The 15,114-nt window shown below is 41.8% G+C and overlaps 1 protein-coding gene across 8 annotated transcripts in view; it reads right to left on the bottom strand.

The window, feature by feature from the left end:
* NR1H3 (nuclear receptor subfamily 1 group H member 3) overlaps window positions 1-15,114 on the bottom strand; it is a 38,800-nt gene that overhangs the window by 3,158 nt on the left and 20,528 nt on the right. For 7 of the 8 annotated variants that reach the window (XM_031505028.2, XM_021533337.3, XM_021533341.3 and 4 more), the window contains exons 2-7: window positions 9,496-9,739; window positions 6,460-6,726; window positions 2,619-2,827; window positions 2,203-2,382; window positions 1,673-1,772; window positions 72-185 (exon numbers count right to left, since the gene is read on the bottom strand). In XM_031505028.2, coding sequence (XP_031360888.1) covers window positions 72-185; window positions 1,673-1,772; window positions 2,203-2,382; window positions 2,619-2,827; window positions 6,460-6,726; window positions 9,496-9,613 — 988 coding nt within the window. In that variant the 5' untranslated portion in view covers window positions 9,614-9,739. Of the gene's footprint in view, window positions 1-71; window positions 186-1,672; window positions 1,773-2,202; window positions 2,383-2,618; window positions 2,828-3,840; window positions 5,133-6,459; window positions 6,727-9,495; window positions 9,740-15,114 lie in introns of those variants that run through there. The other variant, XM_077784179.1, reaches the window with a different exon arrangement.

Here is a 15,114-nt window from a genome sequence, read left to right as displayed (position 1 = left end):
CATCACTTCACACTACTTCCTTTGCACTCTGACTCACTGCTGCAGCTCTGCGGATCTTCCTGGCTTTTTACCTGCAGAGAAAATGTTGATGGCAATTAAAAGTGCATATTCAGCATCATTAAGCTGTAGCTCATTCATTCCCTTTGAGAACTCAAAGATGGGGTTAATGAACTCAAACTGCAGACCTGCAACAAACAGAAGAGAACAAGGTGAGGCAGTAACAATTGTCTCCCCTCTCTCCCCCTCCCTTCAAAAGAAATCCACTGCTATACACCAGAGAGTGGGGAGCAGAGAGAGGCAGGGAAAAACCTTTACACTATGCTCTAATGAATCCTCCCTTTACATCCACTACTGGTAAGCACCAACAACAGTGGCTGAGGAGTCAGGTTCTAACTGTAAAATGATATTATTTCTGGGTTTTCCTAAATGCCCCACAGCACATTCTTGGGCAACAGCTAAAGGAACACTACATCAACTATCAGACAAGTCCATCAAAACATCAGGAGGTCATGAACACAACATTTACACTGTCCACTCTCACAGCATCACCTCCTTCACTTCAGTAGCCTTCATGCTTTCAAAAAAAGCTTTAATTCAGGTTCATCTAAAGAATGTATGAGCTGAAAAATATGTGGTTCCAAGAACTCTGAACTATGTCATTTCCTTCAGCTCAAAGAACTGGGCAACCTGAGGCAGGGTCTGACCTAGGCTTCCAATCACCTCATTTGATAAATGCAGTCAGATAGAAATGGACTGATATTTACTGCCATAACAGAGACCACTTTCAAATCAGGTCCCTTTGTGCTATGTAATCATACTGAAAACTTCAGACCTTTCCTCCAAAATAGCAACCAAGTTTCTAATTTCTTGCATTACAAATGCATAAGAGAAGGAAGAACAAACTGGACGGAATCTTTCTGAACTCTTGGTTTTTGCCTTTCTAATAACCTGAAGAAAAGGCAACCAGGAAAAGGGTCATAAAGAAAAGTTTTATACACAGGCCATCTCAAGTATAAATGGTTAAATATCTAGTCAAGGAATAAAACAAAAAAAACAGCTGAAGCATGGCTAAAGTCTTGTTTTTAAAAATGCTGAAGTTACACACTTCTTGTTACTGCCTCTGAAATTACAAACACTCATAGCTCCTGGAAAAATACACTTCAGAGATCACAACACCACAGGCAACCATATATTAGGATGATAAAGGGTCTAAAGCAGTCTCTGGGGATCCTCAGTGCACAGTACAAACTTCATATCAACTGCAATGTAATTACAGTAATGTCATCACTCCAAGTGTCCATCTGGATTAGCAGGTGATATGCTTGCTTGTGGTTTGGATTGGTATGATCTGATACAGCTCCACCACGTCACATCTCTACAAGCAAGGAATTTCCTACCAACTGCTAGTCCTAGGTGGACACTTGCAGCAATATTTTCATGCTTTAAGAGTCCAGATTTTCCCAAACAAATTGACACCTAGAAAAAGACATTAAATGAGCTGGTACCGTAAGTTAAAAATCAAAAAAAAAAAAAACCACAGTTTGTGAGGCTATTGGTTTGGTCCTGTTCTAAACCTCTCACCATAAACTACTTCCAGCTGCCCACATTAAAAAGGGAAATATGTAAGAACACAAGACACTGGGGAGGAAGAAACACCTGTCTAATGCACCACCTGCTTTGGCGAAGTCATCCCGATTATAGCTCAGGTCCTTAAGAAAGGTGATGCTCTCAATCTCTGGATTGTAGCGCCGAGATGTCTCCAACAACATCACCTGAAGACAGGAATAAGATATACTCAATTTGAAAGCAGGAAGAAATGTTACAGTATCAGTACTTTGCTGACAGCTGAAGCATCTTTGGAAAAAGAAAAACCAAACAAAACCACTCCAGTTTCTCTCAGAGTGCTTAAAAATTCCAAGATTAAGCCTGGTGCCATCCTTTGTGGTGCCTTGCTTCTCAGAAATGGGAAATTCCTGCTTACCACTACCAAGGCGCTTGCCCCATTCCCTTCCTGAATAAGTAGGCACTACAGTATATAACCAGGCATCCTGCCAATATAACCTTATACTGCAGTAATGATCCCACAGCTGAGATCCTTCAGTCTGCCATCCTCAAAAAAGGGAAGGAACTAGTTCTCTAGATGGATAACTCCAAAATCTTTAATCTCTGCTACTATCATCTGGGGTGGAGTCAAACCCTCACCTCTATGGTAGATGTCTTCAGTAAAGCGATCTGATCTTCCCTGGTGAGCTCCAGGAATCCAGGTAATTGCTTGGCAAAGTCCACGATCTCTTGCACAGAGATAATTGCGAGTTCTGTGAAGTGAGCAAAACGCTGCTGCCTTGCTTCACGGTTATTTGGATCAGGAATCTGGGGCCACGGCTGTAGGAATGGGAAGAGACAGCAGATATTTGTGAAAGATGGAGCTAAAGATGAAAGATAAGATGAAGAGAACAAGGAAAGAAAACAACAACTTCAAATCTTTTGCTGTTCTTTACAGAGCTTTAGCCCACAGATGTCATGCCTAAAGTAACTCTGCTCTCCCAAATATTTTACCTAAAATGCAACTCCCCAGACTTCATTTTTTCTTATTTTGGGTACACTGGTATAGTTCTTACCGTCACTTTGAGCCTGTCTGTGAAGGAGCGCTGGTTGCACTGCTGCTGAGCGGCCACGAGCTTTTTTATCATGCTCAGCTGTTCTGGCGTCAGTTTGTGGGAAGGGCTTGGCGGATTCGGAGGGTTTGGACGCACCACAACTGTCCGAGCCTGATCGTCTTCCTGCTTCTTCAGCTTCTTCAGTCGTATCTGCTCTTCAGACAGAACATCTAAAGCAGGAACAGCTCATAATCAATCATAGGAACACAATGGAAACCACACTAAATACAGGATAATGTGCTGTGGATGGAGAGGCAGAGATCACAGCTGCCTGGACCAGGCATAGAAGAGTGTACAAACACAGACAGTGATAGTTGTTTCTCCCTCTATTCCCTACTTTAAGTTGTTTCATTGCCCTTCTTCTAATCATACTGTCATGTAAAGTGTTCACAAAAGTCTGAAGCTCCCCTCATGATGCCCTGCAGATCTCAGAAAAACAAGTGATTTTCCCCATAAAGCAATTCCCTAAAGTGTCATGTTATAACAGGTGTTTCCTTCATATGCCATGGTGTGTCCACTGTATTTTATATTATATAACTACTATGTCTTTTTTCAATATTGTTAATTTAACAGCTTGTGTCATTTCACTCTCTTCAAAAGTCAGACTCAATCCTGGGTGGAGTTTGAGAGGATAATTTGCTATACAGGCTATCAGCAGCAAACTCTAGAGCAGTAACATACTCCAAGATAAATAATAGAAGAGTAACTGCGCATAAATGTACTGAGGACCAATGGCAGGTCCTTCAGGAACAGGGTTATATGTCTCCTTCAGTTGTTACATCAAAGGGGAGATGTTATTTGGATGCAACACTGTAAAGAACAGAACTCAAAGGCATCTGCTCTACTGAGGGCTGATGGGGTCCCTCTCTGAGAAAGGGAAGCACATCTTTTCTCATAGGCTTGAAAAGCAACAAAGAGGGATTTAAACTAAAGCTGCCTAGGGACAGGAACCTCAATCCATCCCTTTCCTCTCCCAATCCAATTAGATGCCAGATCCAGCAAGAGATGCCCAGAGCCTGGAGAGGGTATGCAGGTCAGCAGGAGAACACCTGAAGGGCAACACAATGGAATTCCTGCCACTCCCTCGAGTAAGTCAGGTTCATCGGGAGCCCAGCTTAAATGCCTCTATGCAAATGCACACAGCATAGGAAATAAATAAAAGGAGTCAGAGACATGCACACACCTGCAGGGCTGTGATCATATTGGCATCACAGAGAGAGGGTGCACAGCAAGTAGGCTGGCCTGGACTTCAGGAGAGCAGACTCTGGCCTCTTCAGGGATCTGCTCAGTAGAGTACTATCAGATAAAGTGCTGGAGGGAAGAGGGGCCCAAGAAAGCTGGTTAATATTCAAAGATCACCTCCTCCAAGCTCAGGAGCGATGCAACCCTGTGTCTAAATTGGAATAGCATGGATTTTACAGATAGATCACATGAAGGATAAAAGATGGGTTGGATGGTCACACTCAGAGTTGTGGCCAATGGCTCAATGTCCAGGTGGAGATCAGTGCCAAGTGGCATTCCCCAGGGGTTGGTACGGGGACTGGCACTGTTTAACACCTTTATCAGTGACATGGACAGTGGCACTGAGCACACCCTCAGCAAGGCTCTGACAGCATCAACTGTGATTGACACTCTGGAAGGGAGGGAAGCAGAAAAGGAACTAATTGGAAAAAAAACCCTACACTCTGTATCTTCAGGAACAAAGCTTGACTTTACAAATAAGACTTTAAAAGTGCTGAAAGATTCTTTGGCCTTTTTTTTAAATGCACAAATAACATAAAAAAGAAAGGAAGTTGCAATGAGATGGGGGTGTTAGTCTCTCCTGCCATGTCCACAGTGAGAGGACAAGAAGAAATGGCCTCTCAGGCCATTTAGACAGAGAAGATTTAGATTAGGTATTTAAAAAAAAAAAAAAATCCTTGTTAGGGCATGCATTGGAACAAGTTGCCCTGGGAGGTGATGGAGTCACCATCCTTGGAGATGTTTAAAGGGCACCTGGATCTGTGCTCATTGATATGGTTTAGTGGTTTAAGGGTTACAGTGGTACTGCTGGGCAGACATTTAGACTTGATGATCTTAAAAGATCTCTTGCAACCTTGATGATTCTATAGCTACTACACAGAAAAGCAGGCCCTAAAACTGAAGTATACAACTGCACTTAATCACATTAAACAAAGACAAGAACTGCAGAGCTGCTGTAAGACAACATTCTTGGGATTGGAAAGATAAGACAAAGAACATAACACAGTCAAGCTGAGAGTAACCTTTATCCCTGACTTCAAACAGTGAGGATGTTTGTACAAGAACATGCACCATGCACAAAATTTACAATTCTAACAGCAAAGGCATTTAATACAATTACCAAAAAAAGGGGAGATCTATAAGATTAGAGACTGCTACTTACAGTGTCAGTTTAAGGAGAGAAGTAATTGATCCAAGTGATTACAGTCCCTCATCTTGGGACTCCAACGCACAAAAAAAATTTTTTATCTGGTAACATGTTACTTGGCTACTAATGAATCTTGAAAACTGCCTATTTGCAAGCTCCTACACCATGCTAAATTCAAAGCAACCTAACTTACTTGATTTGTCAGGAAGGAATTATTTAAACTCATGGTTCACACTGGCTTAAGAACAATAAACTGGCCACGAATAACTTCAGTCTGGGAATTAGAAGAATGTTTCCAGCAATTACTAGGAGGGAAGTTCTGGAATGACCTTGCAAGTGAAACAGCTGGAGGAAAAAGCCCTTAATTTCTGTCAAAACTAACAAGGCAAATTTGCAGTGGGGATTACAGCATCAACAAGAATTGCCAAGTTCTTGATAATAACACCAAGATTCCATTCGACCTAATTTTCCTGAGCTGTCTTCAACAGAAAACAATGACTAAATGCAGAAACATACTGAGGCTCTCTGTATCTATCTGCAACAAAAGAGAAGCAAAGTGAACAAGTGGTCTTACTGCATTGCTTCTAAAATACATCTGTTTTGTAGCTCTTGGGAAAGGGGAAATGAGGTAAAGACAGCACACGTAATGCTGATACAAACCGGTGAGACAAAGATACTGATGTGTGTTTCATGCTGAAAAACTGAACAGCATATCTCCTACCTCATTAGGACTTAGTTTTTGCAAAATTATTTTATGTTTCTGAAACACCCGCTGTTCCTAGCTGTTCTGGGTGCTGAATGTCAAAAAAGAAGACTTCACACAGATCTAACATTAACTGAGAATGCATTCAGTCAGTCTTGACCAGCAAAAGGGATGAAACCTGGATACCTTGGCCAAGGAGGACTGTTCATGATATGCCAGCAGAAATACTGGTGAATATTCAGAAACAGCAGCCTTATGGCTTGCGTGAGAAAAATAGCAGAGATCACTAAAGGGAGCAATGAGATCAGCTCATGCACAAACACAGCTGCCCTTGACCTCTTTTACAAGGTCACAGCAGGAAGCAAAGAAAAGTGCCTGTTGTTCAAGGAGCACAGTGACCAATCTTACAGTCCTGGTCACAAGCCTGATGTTACTAACACACTTTATAGCGCCCTGATGAACATGAGTCTTTCCTCTGCTCGTATATTCCACAATTTCTTACAAGGAATAAAGCAAGGCTGAGTGTCAGCGTTCCACTAGCAGCCTCACCTCCCTAAGTGACCCTTGCTGAGCTCTTCCCACACACATTCCAACATTCAGGCTTCCATGTCCCCCCTCCCCAAGCACTCGCAGTGCCCCCTGCCTTACAGCCATCGTTCCCAGAGCCCTCCGGTCCCGTCCCAGCCGCGGCGCCCGGTGCCTGCACTCACACTGCTCCCGCATGCCGGCCTCCTGGCACTTGCGCAGCCGGCACTCCTGGCACTTGCGGCGCATGTACATGTCCATCTCGCACTTGCCGCCGTTCTTGCAGACGTACTGCGCGCCCTTGATGACGCTGCGGCGGAAGAAGCCCTTGCAGCCTTCGCAGCTCAGCACGTTGTAGTGGAAGCCAGAGGCCTTGTCCCCACAGACACTGCACACTTCGTTTCCCAGCATCTTAGGGGCTGGGCCCTTCTTCCGCTTCAAGGGGGGATTTTCTATCAAAACGAATGGTAGTGAGGTAAAAAAAAAAAAAAAAAAAAAAGAAAACTCACAGACATGAAGGAAGCGTGGTGTTTGCAGCTAACTGCCCCATTCCTGACAACCAACATTCTCACTCAAACCAACTATCTCCCAACCACACACCCCTTTCTGGGCAAGCAAATCTTCTGCAACAAACTTACTGACATAATCTACAAGGTTTCACCTCAACTATATAAACAAATACAGCTTCTCACTTGTTCCTCTCCAAAACAGAGTGAAAGAGCCAAAACACGCTCAGGCCAAGTGTTCTGCACTTTCCAATTAGTTACGTTACCAATACGAGAAAGACCTAAAAAAAAGTTGAGTCAGAAATCCAAGATTGTGCAAAAAGTAAATTTCTTCAGAACTCACCTAAAGTTCTCTTACTTCTGTTTTCTGCCATACATATGCACAAGAATAAGGAAAAATGTTTCCTCAATTCAGTAGTGACAGAAATACAGTGCTGAAACTGTAACCCTACAAATACAGATTGAGCAAACAATCCCTGTAACTGAACACTTGGGGAAACTGCTGAAACAGAAGACAGCAACTTGTGGAGTTAGCTGCAATAAGCACACAACCAGTACACTTCAGAAGCTCTGTGAGCCTATGGAATCCTGAAGTCAGCACCTCCTCTTCAAGAAGAGCGCTCCCCACTCCTAAAAACAAACACTCTCATAGTGACAGTTCATTTACTAAAGCTTGTTGCTCTAGTTTAAACACAGGGCCTTCACTACTGCCTCACACTTGGGATGGTCTTGTGCAGCAGCTCCCAACTCTTCCTATATCATCCTGACAAATTTTAACCTTATCAGTGGCTCTGCATTTTGAAAATATCTTAGGTCTGTTCCAACACATCTTACCTTAGGCACTCAAATCAAATGCTTGCCAATAATTAAATGTGTATTCCCTTTCTATTAGCCCTCTCTCTTTTCCACCCACTTAATTCTAGCTACGTTGACATCTGTTAATCTACACATCTCATAGTGCAGGCATTTTTCTGTATGTCAGATATTATAGATTATTCTATGGCAGCTGTTATAAAGATTACAACCACCATGTCTTCATAAATCTCCAGATAACATTTAGATATGCCTGGAAAGCCTTCACACTGGAGTTACTGCCTAGTGTGAAGAAAAAGGCTCCTGCATTTCTTGATCAGCATGAGGGTTACAATTGCAGGTCTCATTTTTGTACTTACTCTTCCAATGCTTCTATCCTTACTTGCATTTACATTTACTATTCTGCTCAAGTCCCTGAAATTCTAACTAGTTTTAGGTCAGTCTCAGACATTATTATTTGTGTTCCTCAACACATGTTTTTAGCAGTAAGTATCTTGGTGTTGATTTTCAATCCCACTGACTTTACAGAGGCTTGGAGATCATTCATTTTGGCCTGTATATCTCATTGCAGATAGGACAGCAAGAAAATGTCATCAGAAAGTTTAAATTTCTGATATTCTCCTCTCTTGTTCAACTATATTTCTCTTCACACAATGTACTACCAAGTAAAAATTATGCAACGCCTACAGTTATTTCAGATTACTTAGTATAACACAGGTAATGGTGGACTAACTAGTATAACAACTTTGCTGAAGCCTCAAGTGATGTTCATATGCTACTGAGGAACAACAGAGTAATCCAATGACTTCCACAGATAAATCTGTCCCCCTTTTGGATTTCTTAGCTGTCTTTAAGACACTACATAAGTTTCTTATTACCTTTTGTATGACTGTTTTATTGAGACAGATAGGCTTATTCTTTGATCTATGCAAATTATTTTCTATTTTTGAGCATGAAGCATTTTAGTTATATAGATGATTATTGTTATTTTCTGTCATTAAAGATAACACAGAAGTAACATAAGATGTATAAAGAAAGCATGAATGACACCTCTGAACCTTTAGCTCTCATTAGGGTCCTCCTTCCTTGGTAGCTTCCCTATTTAATAAATATTTTCCACATTTTGTGTCTTTTTTCCTTACATTTTCATAAGGAAACAATCTATCAGCCACTTTCTTTTCAAGTCCTCAGACCCATTTTAAGGACTTTTATTGGATAATTTCATATCACCCTTTAACTACTCTCTTTTTTTCTACTCTATTGATGAGTCCTCATCCAATCTTCAGATTATCTTTGTTTATATCAAGATTGCCCACTGTCTCATTGCTGAGCAAATGCATTAATGTGTCATATTCTCATTAAGATGAAGACCCCATGCACTTATGCTTTCCTTTTTTTTCATTTTACCTGTCCAGAGATGTTATACTGTCTTCTTACAGTTTGAAAGTGTAGGATTGTGGTTATAAGTAGTAGTTTTAACTACAGAATCTCAGTTCTATGTCTGATACTTTTCATCCTCAGTTAATGTAAGAAATACATGAAGAAACTCCTACTGTCTTCCCATTGCATGAACCTGCAAAACTATCATTTCTTTGCACCACCTACCCTTTTTGGATTGCTACCTGTAGTAAAGCTTTATTGTTCAGCAGCTTTTGATAAGGCCAAGAAACTTTTATCTTACTGCCATGAACCTAGTCTCTAGAAGGTCAAATGAGCAAATTTATCACTTAGATAAACCCAGTCTTCAGCTATCAATAACTGACTCTATTCTGAAACATCATCTCTGAGTACCTCAAGCACAGTAGAACTTGTCCTAAAATTTTGCCAAGTATCAAATCTGCTTACAGCTGAAAGAATGGATAGCCTTTATCTTGCATAGATTTAGAGAGAATTTTTGCATACCTGCATGCTCAGGGGGGTTCTCTGAGCCAGAGAAGAGTGGAAGCCCTTCCTCCTCCATTTCAAATACACTTGCCACCCTCTTCCCATGATCCTGTGTGCTGAGTTGAGTGGGACCCATGGAAGCCACACAGGAAGGGCTCACTATAATCTCATCGCTGCAGCATTGTTTCTGCCAAGCAAGGGGCGACAGGCATCTATCTTAGAAGTCCTTCGTTTCTCTCTACTACTGAAAGTCAGGAAGTACCTGTGGAAAAAACAAACAGATGCAAAAGAGGCAAGAGTTCAGCTACTGAGACTATTAACTTCCAAAATCTATTACAAGCTGTATCACAAGCAAGCTTCAAGATTTCATTTCCGTAATTAGTTTTGTTTTATTAATGCTAATACTCTTAAAACACAATATTTTAACTAACTGTGGTAAAAGGTACAAGACTAGCATGTCCAGGTGCAAAACTATTCTTTCATTGCCAACAGATTTATCAAAGCAAGAAAAGTCTTCATTACTGCCAACACTACCAGTGCACTTCATTCCCGATCTCTCCAAGTGTGTAAGAGGGAAATTCCTGGCATTATATCCAGTGGCCTTTGTTAAAGCTTCCAGTAACAAACAGCTCACTGCTGCCAGCTGCCCTGAATTTTGGTATTGCAGAGCATATAGAAAATTGGAAAAGAGATTTTTCATACAATTATTTAGCAACTACAAAATACTGAATTTCCCTCTTAGTATCAGCAGCTAAAGACTGATAAAAGTTGATGATGCATCAAAGATAAGCTTACAAATCCTCCCCAAACCTACAGTAAGAAACTGAAAGCTTGCATGCTCCCTATGGGAAATGGCCATGATGTCGTTCTCAGGAAATGGCTTCACCACCAGCCTTCTGAGGACACCCTTTTGTGGAACCTAGAAACTATACTGAAAAGCATCTTCATTACACAGCCCTAACTTCACTACAGAACATGAAACTGGAAAGCAAATCCAACCACTTTCTCCAAAAAGCCCCACCTGCACACCTACTCAGTTGATGCACAGATTCAGTGAAACTGATGTAAATTGCTAATGTAAACACCCCTAAGCTGATTGAACGTCAGTTCATCTTAACTCAGTGATTTACCAATGCAAGCTAAAGAGATTAACTGATTTTAAAAGCAACTACGTGAAAGGCCTGTACCAGTTTGAATGACTGAGTTCAGGACTGAAAGCCTATCAGTCTCTGAAGCACAGGAGGAGACAGAAAGTTCTGAAGCAGCCCAGATACAAGAGCATCAGGCAAGCAGGGGCATGCCTCACACACTGTAGTGCTGACCACAAAGATGCAGAAAACCACTGTCCCAGGCCCCTTCTTTCCTCCTGGCTATTTGGACCAGACCACACAACTTTTCTCAGAATGTCAAAAACAAAGATGAAAGGAATGCTTCCGAAAATGAACCCCCTCCCAGAATTCTGAAACAGGCATCAAGTATAAAAGCAAGTTACATTGGCAGGCCTGCTGAGATCCTGTCATCTCCAATTACACAGTGGATGCAGGTGTTAAAACCCACGGGGCACATTAATTCACGTGACATCTGTAAACATAGCCTCAGACTGCATCAGGAATTCAGAGCTCCCTTCCCTCTAAGGAAGCTGGAGAAACAGACTATCTAGGATAAAAGCAGTGACAGCAAATATGAAACTCAAACCTACAGACAGAAGTCCTACTATGGGAGAATACAACCTAACCAATGCGATTTGCAACCAATTTGAAGAAACTCAGAGTCCTCAAAGGAACAATGTAGCTACCACAATCAACTTTTTTAAAAAAAAGTCTCCCCAGGAAATCTTGCAGAATCTGAAAACCTTGTGGAAGCAGAATAGAGCATCAGATGGAGATAGGAACTTTACTGCAATAAATCCAAACCCAATTTGCATTCCTAGTCTTACATAAGCTCCTCACCAATGCTGACACAGATGTCTCTGGACATGTTTGGGCATGAAACAAGAAAGCTAAGAGTAAGCCTCTGCATCTCCACATTCCTTTAAACCATGCAAAAGACTCACTCAAAGATTAATTACTGTGCAGAATGAATCACCAGCAGCACTCCTGCAGCAATTTTTCAAAGGAAGGGTTTGATCACCCATCTGAGGGACTGATTAACAGTGCTCAGGCCTCAGTACAGTGACCCATTCTTAGTGCATCCCTGCCTCAACTGAAACTTATTCCAGAAAATAAGAGGAAGGTACAGTCTGATGCAATTTCAGAACTGCGTGATCTGCACAACGACTGACATTGTAAGAATGAACCTTGCTGTCAGGAAGACATCTGGAGAAAAGGGGATTGTCTGAGAGACTGCAAGCTACCAAGAGGGAGGAGAATATAAATCCATGTGCACATCCAGGACACAGCAACAGAGAAGTCACTTTCTGCACCGCAGAACTATCCAATGTGTTCCTGCTTCATGCATCAGCCTCCAACCTTCCCAAAACAGAATGGGCAGATAGAAAAGGTTTCTTGTCTTCTCTGCTCCTAACACAGAGCAGTTTTCCTTTTGTAGGTACAATAATAACACTTGCAGGCTGTGGGAAACTGACCTGTGAACAGCAGCACTCTGGTGCTAGGTAAAGAAGCCTACTGAGCATTTTCCTCACATGCACACAAGTGAGAGGTTGTGTGACGAGGCCTGAGGTTTAGTTGTCACAGAACTGCATGAGGATTGTTTTTACATGACTAAAAATCTTGCCAAGTTTTGTACTAATAGTCACAATATAAGATATTCACACCTTCCAAACTGCACCACCACTTCAACCAAAAATGCAGAAAGGTGATGCAAGCCATAACTGCTAGAGAGAACACTGTCTTCTTGACACAGTCAGCTGTGCTGCCTCCCACTGTCTGTCTCAACTCCTTCAGTTTCATAAACCAGGACTGGCCATGTGACAAAATGAAGCAATCACTTTTCTCAAATGCAGCATGTTGAAGAGAATAACCTGATGAGGAGACAAACTCCAGTGAGGAAACAGGTAGAGATGAAAGGCTAAGGGGAACAAATTTCTGTTAGCCCTTGCCACCCATGTCTCGAATGTAACACTAAACACTTCTGTTTAGTGTCTAAAATGTGTCACCATCAGCTTCACCCTACTCCATTTCTTCCATCTCCCCTTCTTTTCTGAGAAAACAGAACAACTCAGATACTGATGGTCTCCAGGTCAGCACTGTTACAACAAAGTACTGTTTTTTAGAAAGACTTAAAGATGGCAGCCCTGGCTTTTGCATCTCATGCTAAATGTCAAAAACATTCATCACTTCCTTCAGCAACAATCTCATCCCATTCCCTCAACTGAGTCCTCCTCTAAACCAGCTGAAGCATTTACACATTCTTCTGGAAGACTTTGATCTGACCTGTCATCAACAGACTAAGCTACAGAACATACCAAACTATTGTCCCACATTCATTGAGGACAAGTAGAGGAGATACCACTGGGCAGCACAGAATATACAAAAACTGAATCAGCCAAATGCAATTAGTGTGACACTTCTGCTGAAGAGTGCTGCCCTCTTCCTGGTATTCTTAGTTTGGCACTTTCTGTGAGGAGTTTAAGGATCAGGAGCCAGACCAGATGCAAGCACATCTCTGAAGAAACTGTAACATACAAACAATCAGAGGAACAGTACAATAAGCCCTTTACTTCCAAATAATGGATGCTCAGAGGAAAGAGTAGCTTTTTAGGAAGTTTGTTCAAGTCTCTGTGATCCTTCAAAACACGATTTACTCATCGCAGTCCCGGCCCAGTAAATTACAATATCCTACAGTTTCTGCCAAGGTAAAAATATATAGCTAAGTTTCAGTCTGTAATGAATCACAAGCAGCCACTCTGCAGCGTGTCAGCATCAGCAGAAGAGACCTCATGTTTGCATACATATGCTAACATGACTGTGCTCACTGTGTGTCAACAGGACAGCACCTCTCTACTGGGCTTTAATAGGCTGTTGGTGAACAAATACACCTGGCAGGAAGGGCTATCTTTCAGAGGTAACTAAAGCAGGGATATAATTAGGCATTTTGGCTTCTACATGTTCTCTGACATGCAGTATAGATTCACACTGGCTGCTAGCTTTTATCTCTGAAATCTGGGCCCACAGCAGTGCATAATGACCTCTGCTGAAACCTAAATGCACGACTCACACAGCAATAATGCTACCTTGGGTATCAGATGCTGGCTGCAGATCTAAATGGCCAAGAAAAGAAAACACCAGTTAGACTGAGATTTCACAGGACTCTACAGCACCAGCAGAAAACTAAGCCCCTTGAGAGGCACCACTGTTCCAATACTTTCATACAGCGTAACCATATTTTGTGACCTAATGCTTTTCCTATACTGTGCCTAGTGTAGCAGCCAGAGTATTTTCACAAATCTTCCATAGGATCTTGGTACTACCTTGTAGCTGTTTCAGAGAAACAAAGATTATTCCCAGCTCACGTTGGCCTATTCTTCTTCCCTCTACATCACCACATTACTCAAAAAAGGCTGAAACAGCAGGTCCATGAGTGAGGCAGAAGTCTTCATATGACACGTTTCAATTAGAAAAAAGTTGAAAAAGATACTTTGTACCTTTCAAGACAGAAAAAGAATCTGTCGCTTTGAAAGTAGTATTATATGTGAAAACTGTCAAAATTCACATGCAAAAATAACTTCAGATTAACAATGGGAGAGACAAATCATGAAAATGCAAAATGTGAAAAGCAGTGCAACGGGATACCATCAAGAATGATTTTGAACAGTATGTCTACAAAGAATGGAAAAAAGTTTTGCAACTCTCAGGGAACAGACTAGTCCAGTGCCCCTGCTGTAAATCCCTCTCTCAGAGAACTGCAGGGACACAGTTTGAAATCACATTATCTGTATTCATCTCCCGGTAGCACAAAGGCAACCACAAACTGGAAAGAATTGGTGAGACACTATCATGCCCAAGCTGATAAGGAACAACTACAACCTCCTGATTGCTTTCATTTGCTGTCCAGCTAAAATTCAGCTGACCATGAGCAGCTGTCCAAGACTGTAGTACTGCTTTGTAAGCCTTTTAAGTTGTTTGGCACCACTGACAATTATGCAGAAGAGTCCTACAAGTCACTCCCAGCTATGCAGCTGCATTCCCATCTCTTGCCCTCAAATTAAGGGTCTTAATCACCACCTCTCCCTACCTAGCTCAGTTCCAAAGCCTGCCTCCCTACCCCTGTCCCCCACCTTACTTTGGGTTTTACTCCTGCTGCTAAACAATTCCTTTATTACACATAACTTAGGTGATTCCTGGCATGGTCTTTGCCCAGGCATTTGTCTCTCCCTTTGAAGTGGGCTCATTGCAGCATCCAGCTCTCACTGGGTTTCATTTGGTCTCAACACAAGGCATGCCGTCTCCTACCCAGGTCAGGCATGGAAACCACCACAAAGTTCAGAGAACAACAGCAGAAGTGACTAACAACTGAAAAGATTAAAACAAACAAATGTATGTCACTTGGTTGAAAGAGTACTGGGAAGAGAAGAAAGGTGTAACTATGATTTCCTGAAAGGTGCTGCTCTGAAAGTATGTCTAAAAAAAACACTGAGAAGGGAAAAATCTCGTTATTACAGAAAATCATCCTAAAGCT

The sequence above is a fragment of the Lonchura striata genome, chromosome 6 (genome assembly GCF_046129695.1).
Source record: "Lonchura striata isolate bLonStr1 chromosome 6, bLonStr1.mat, whole genome shotgun sequence".
Classification (NCBI taxonomy): domain Eukaryota; kingdom Metazoa; phylum Chordata; class Aves; order Passeriformes; family Estrildidae; genus Lonchura; species Lonchura striata.
This window is presented reverse-complemented; position numbering and strand designations above follow the sequence as displayed.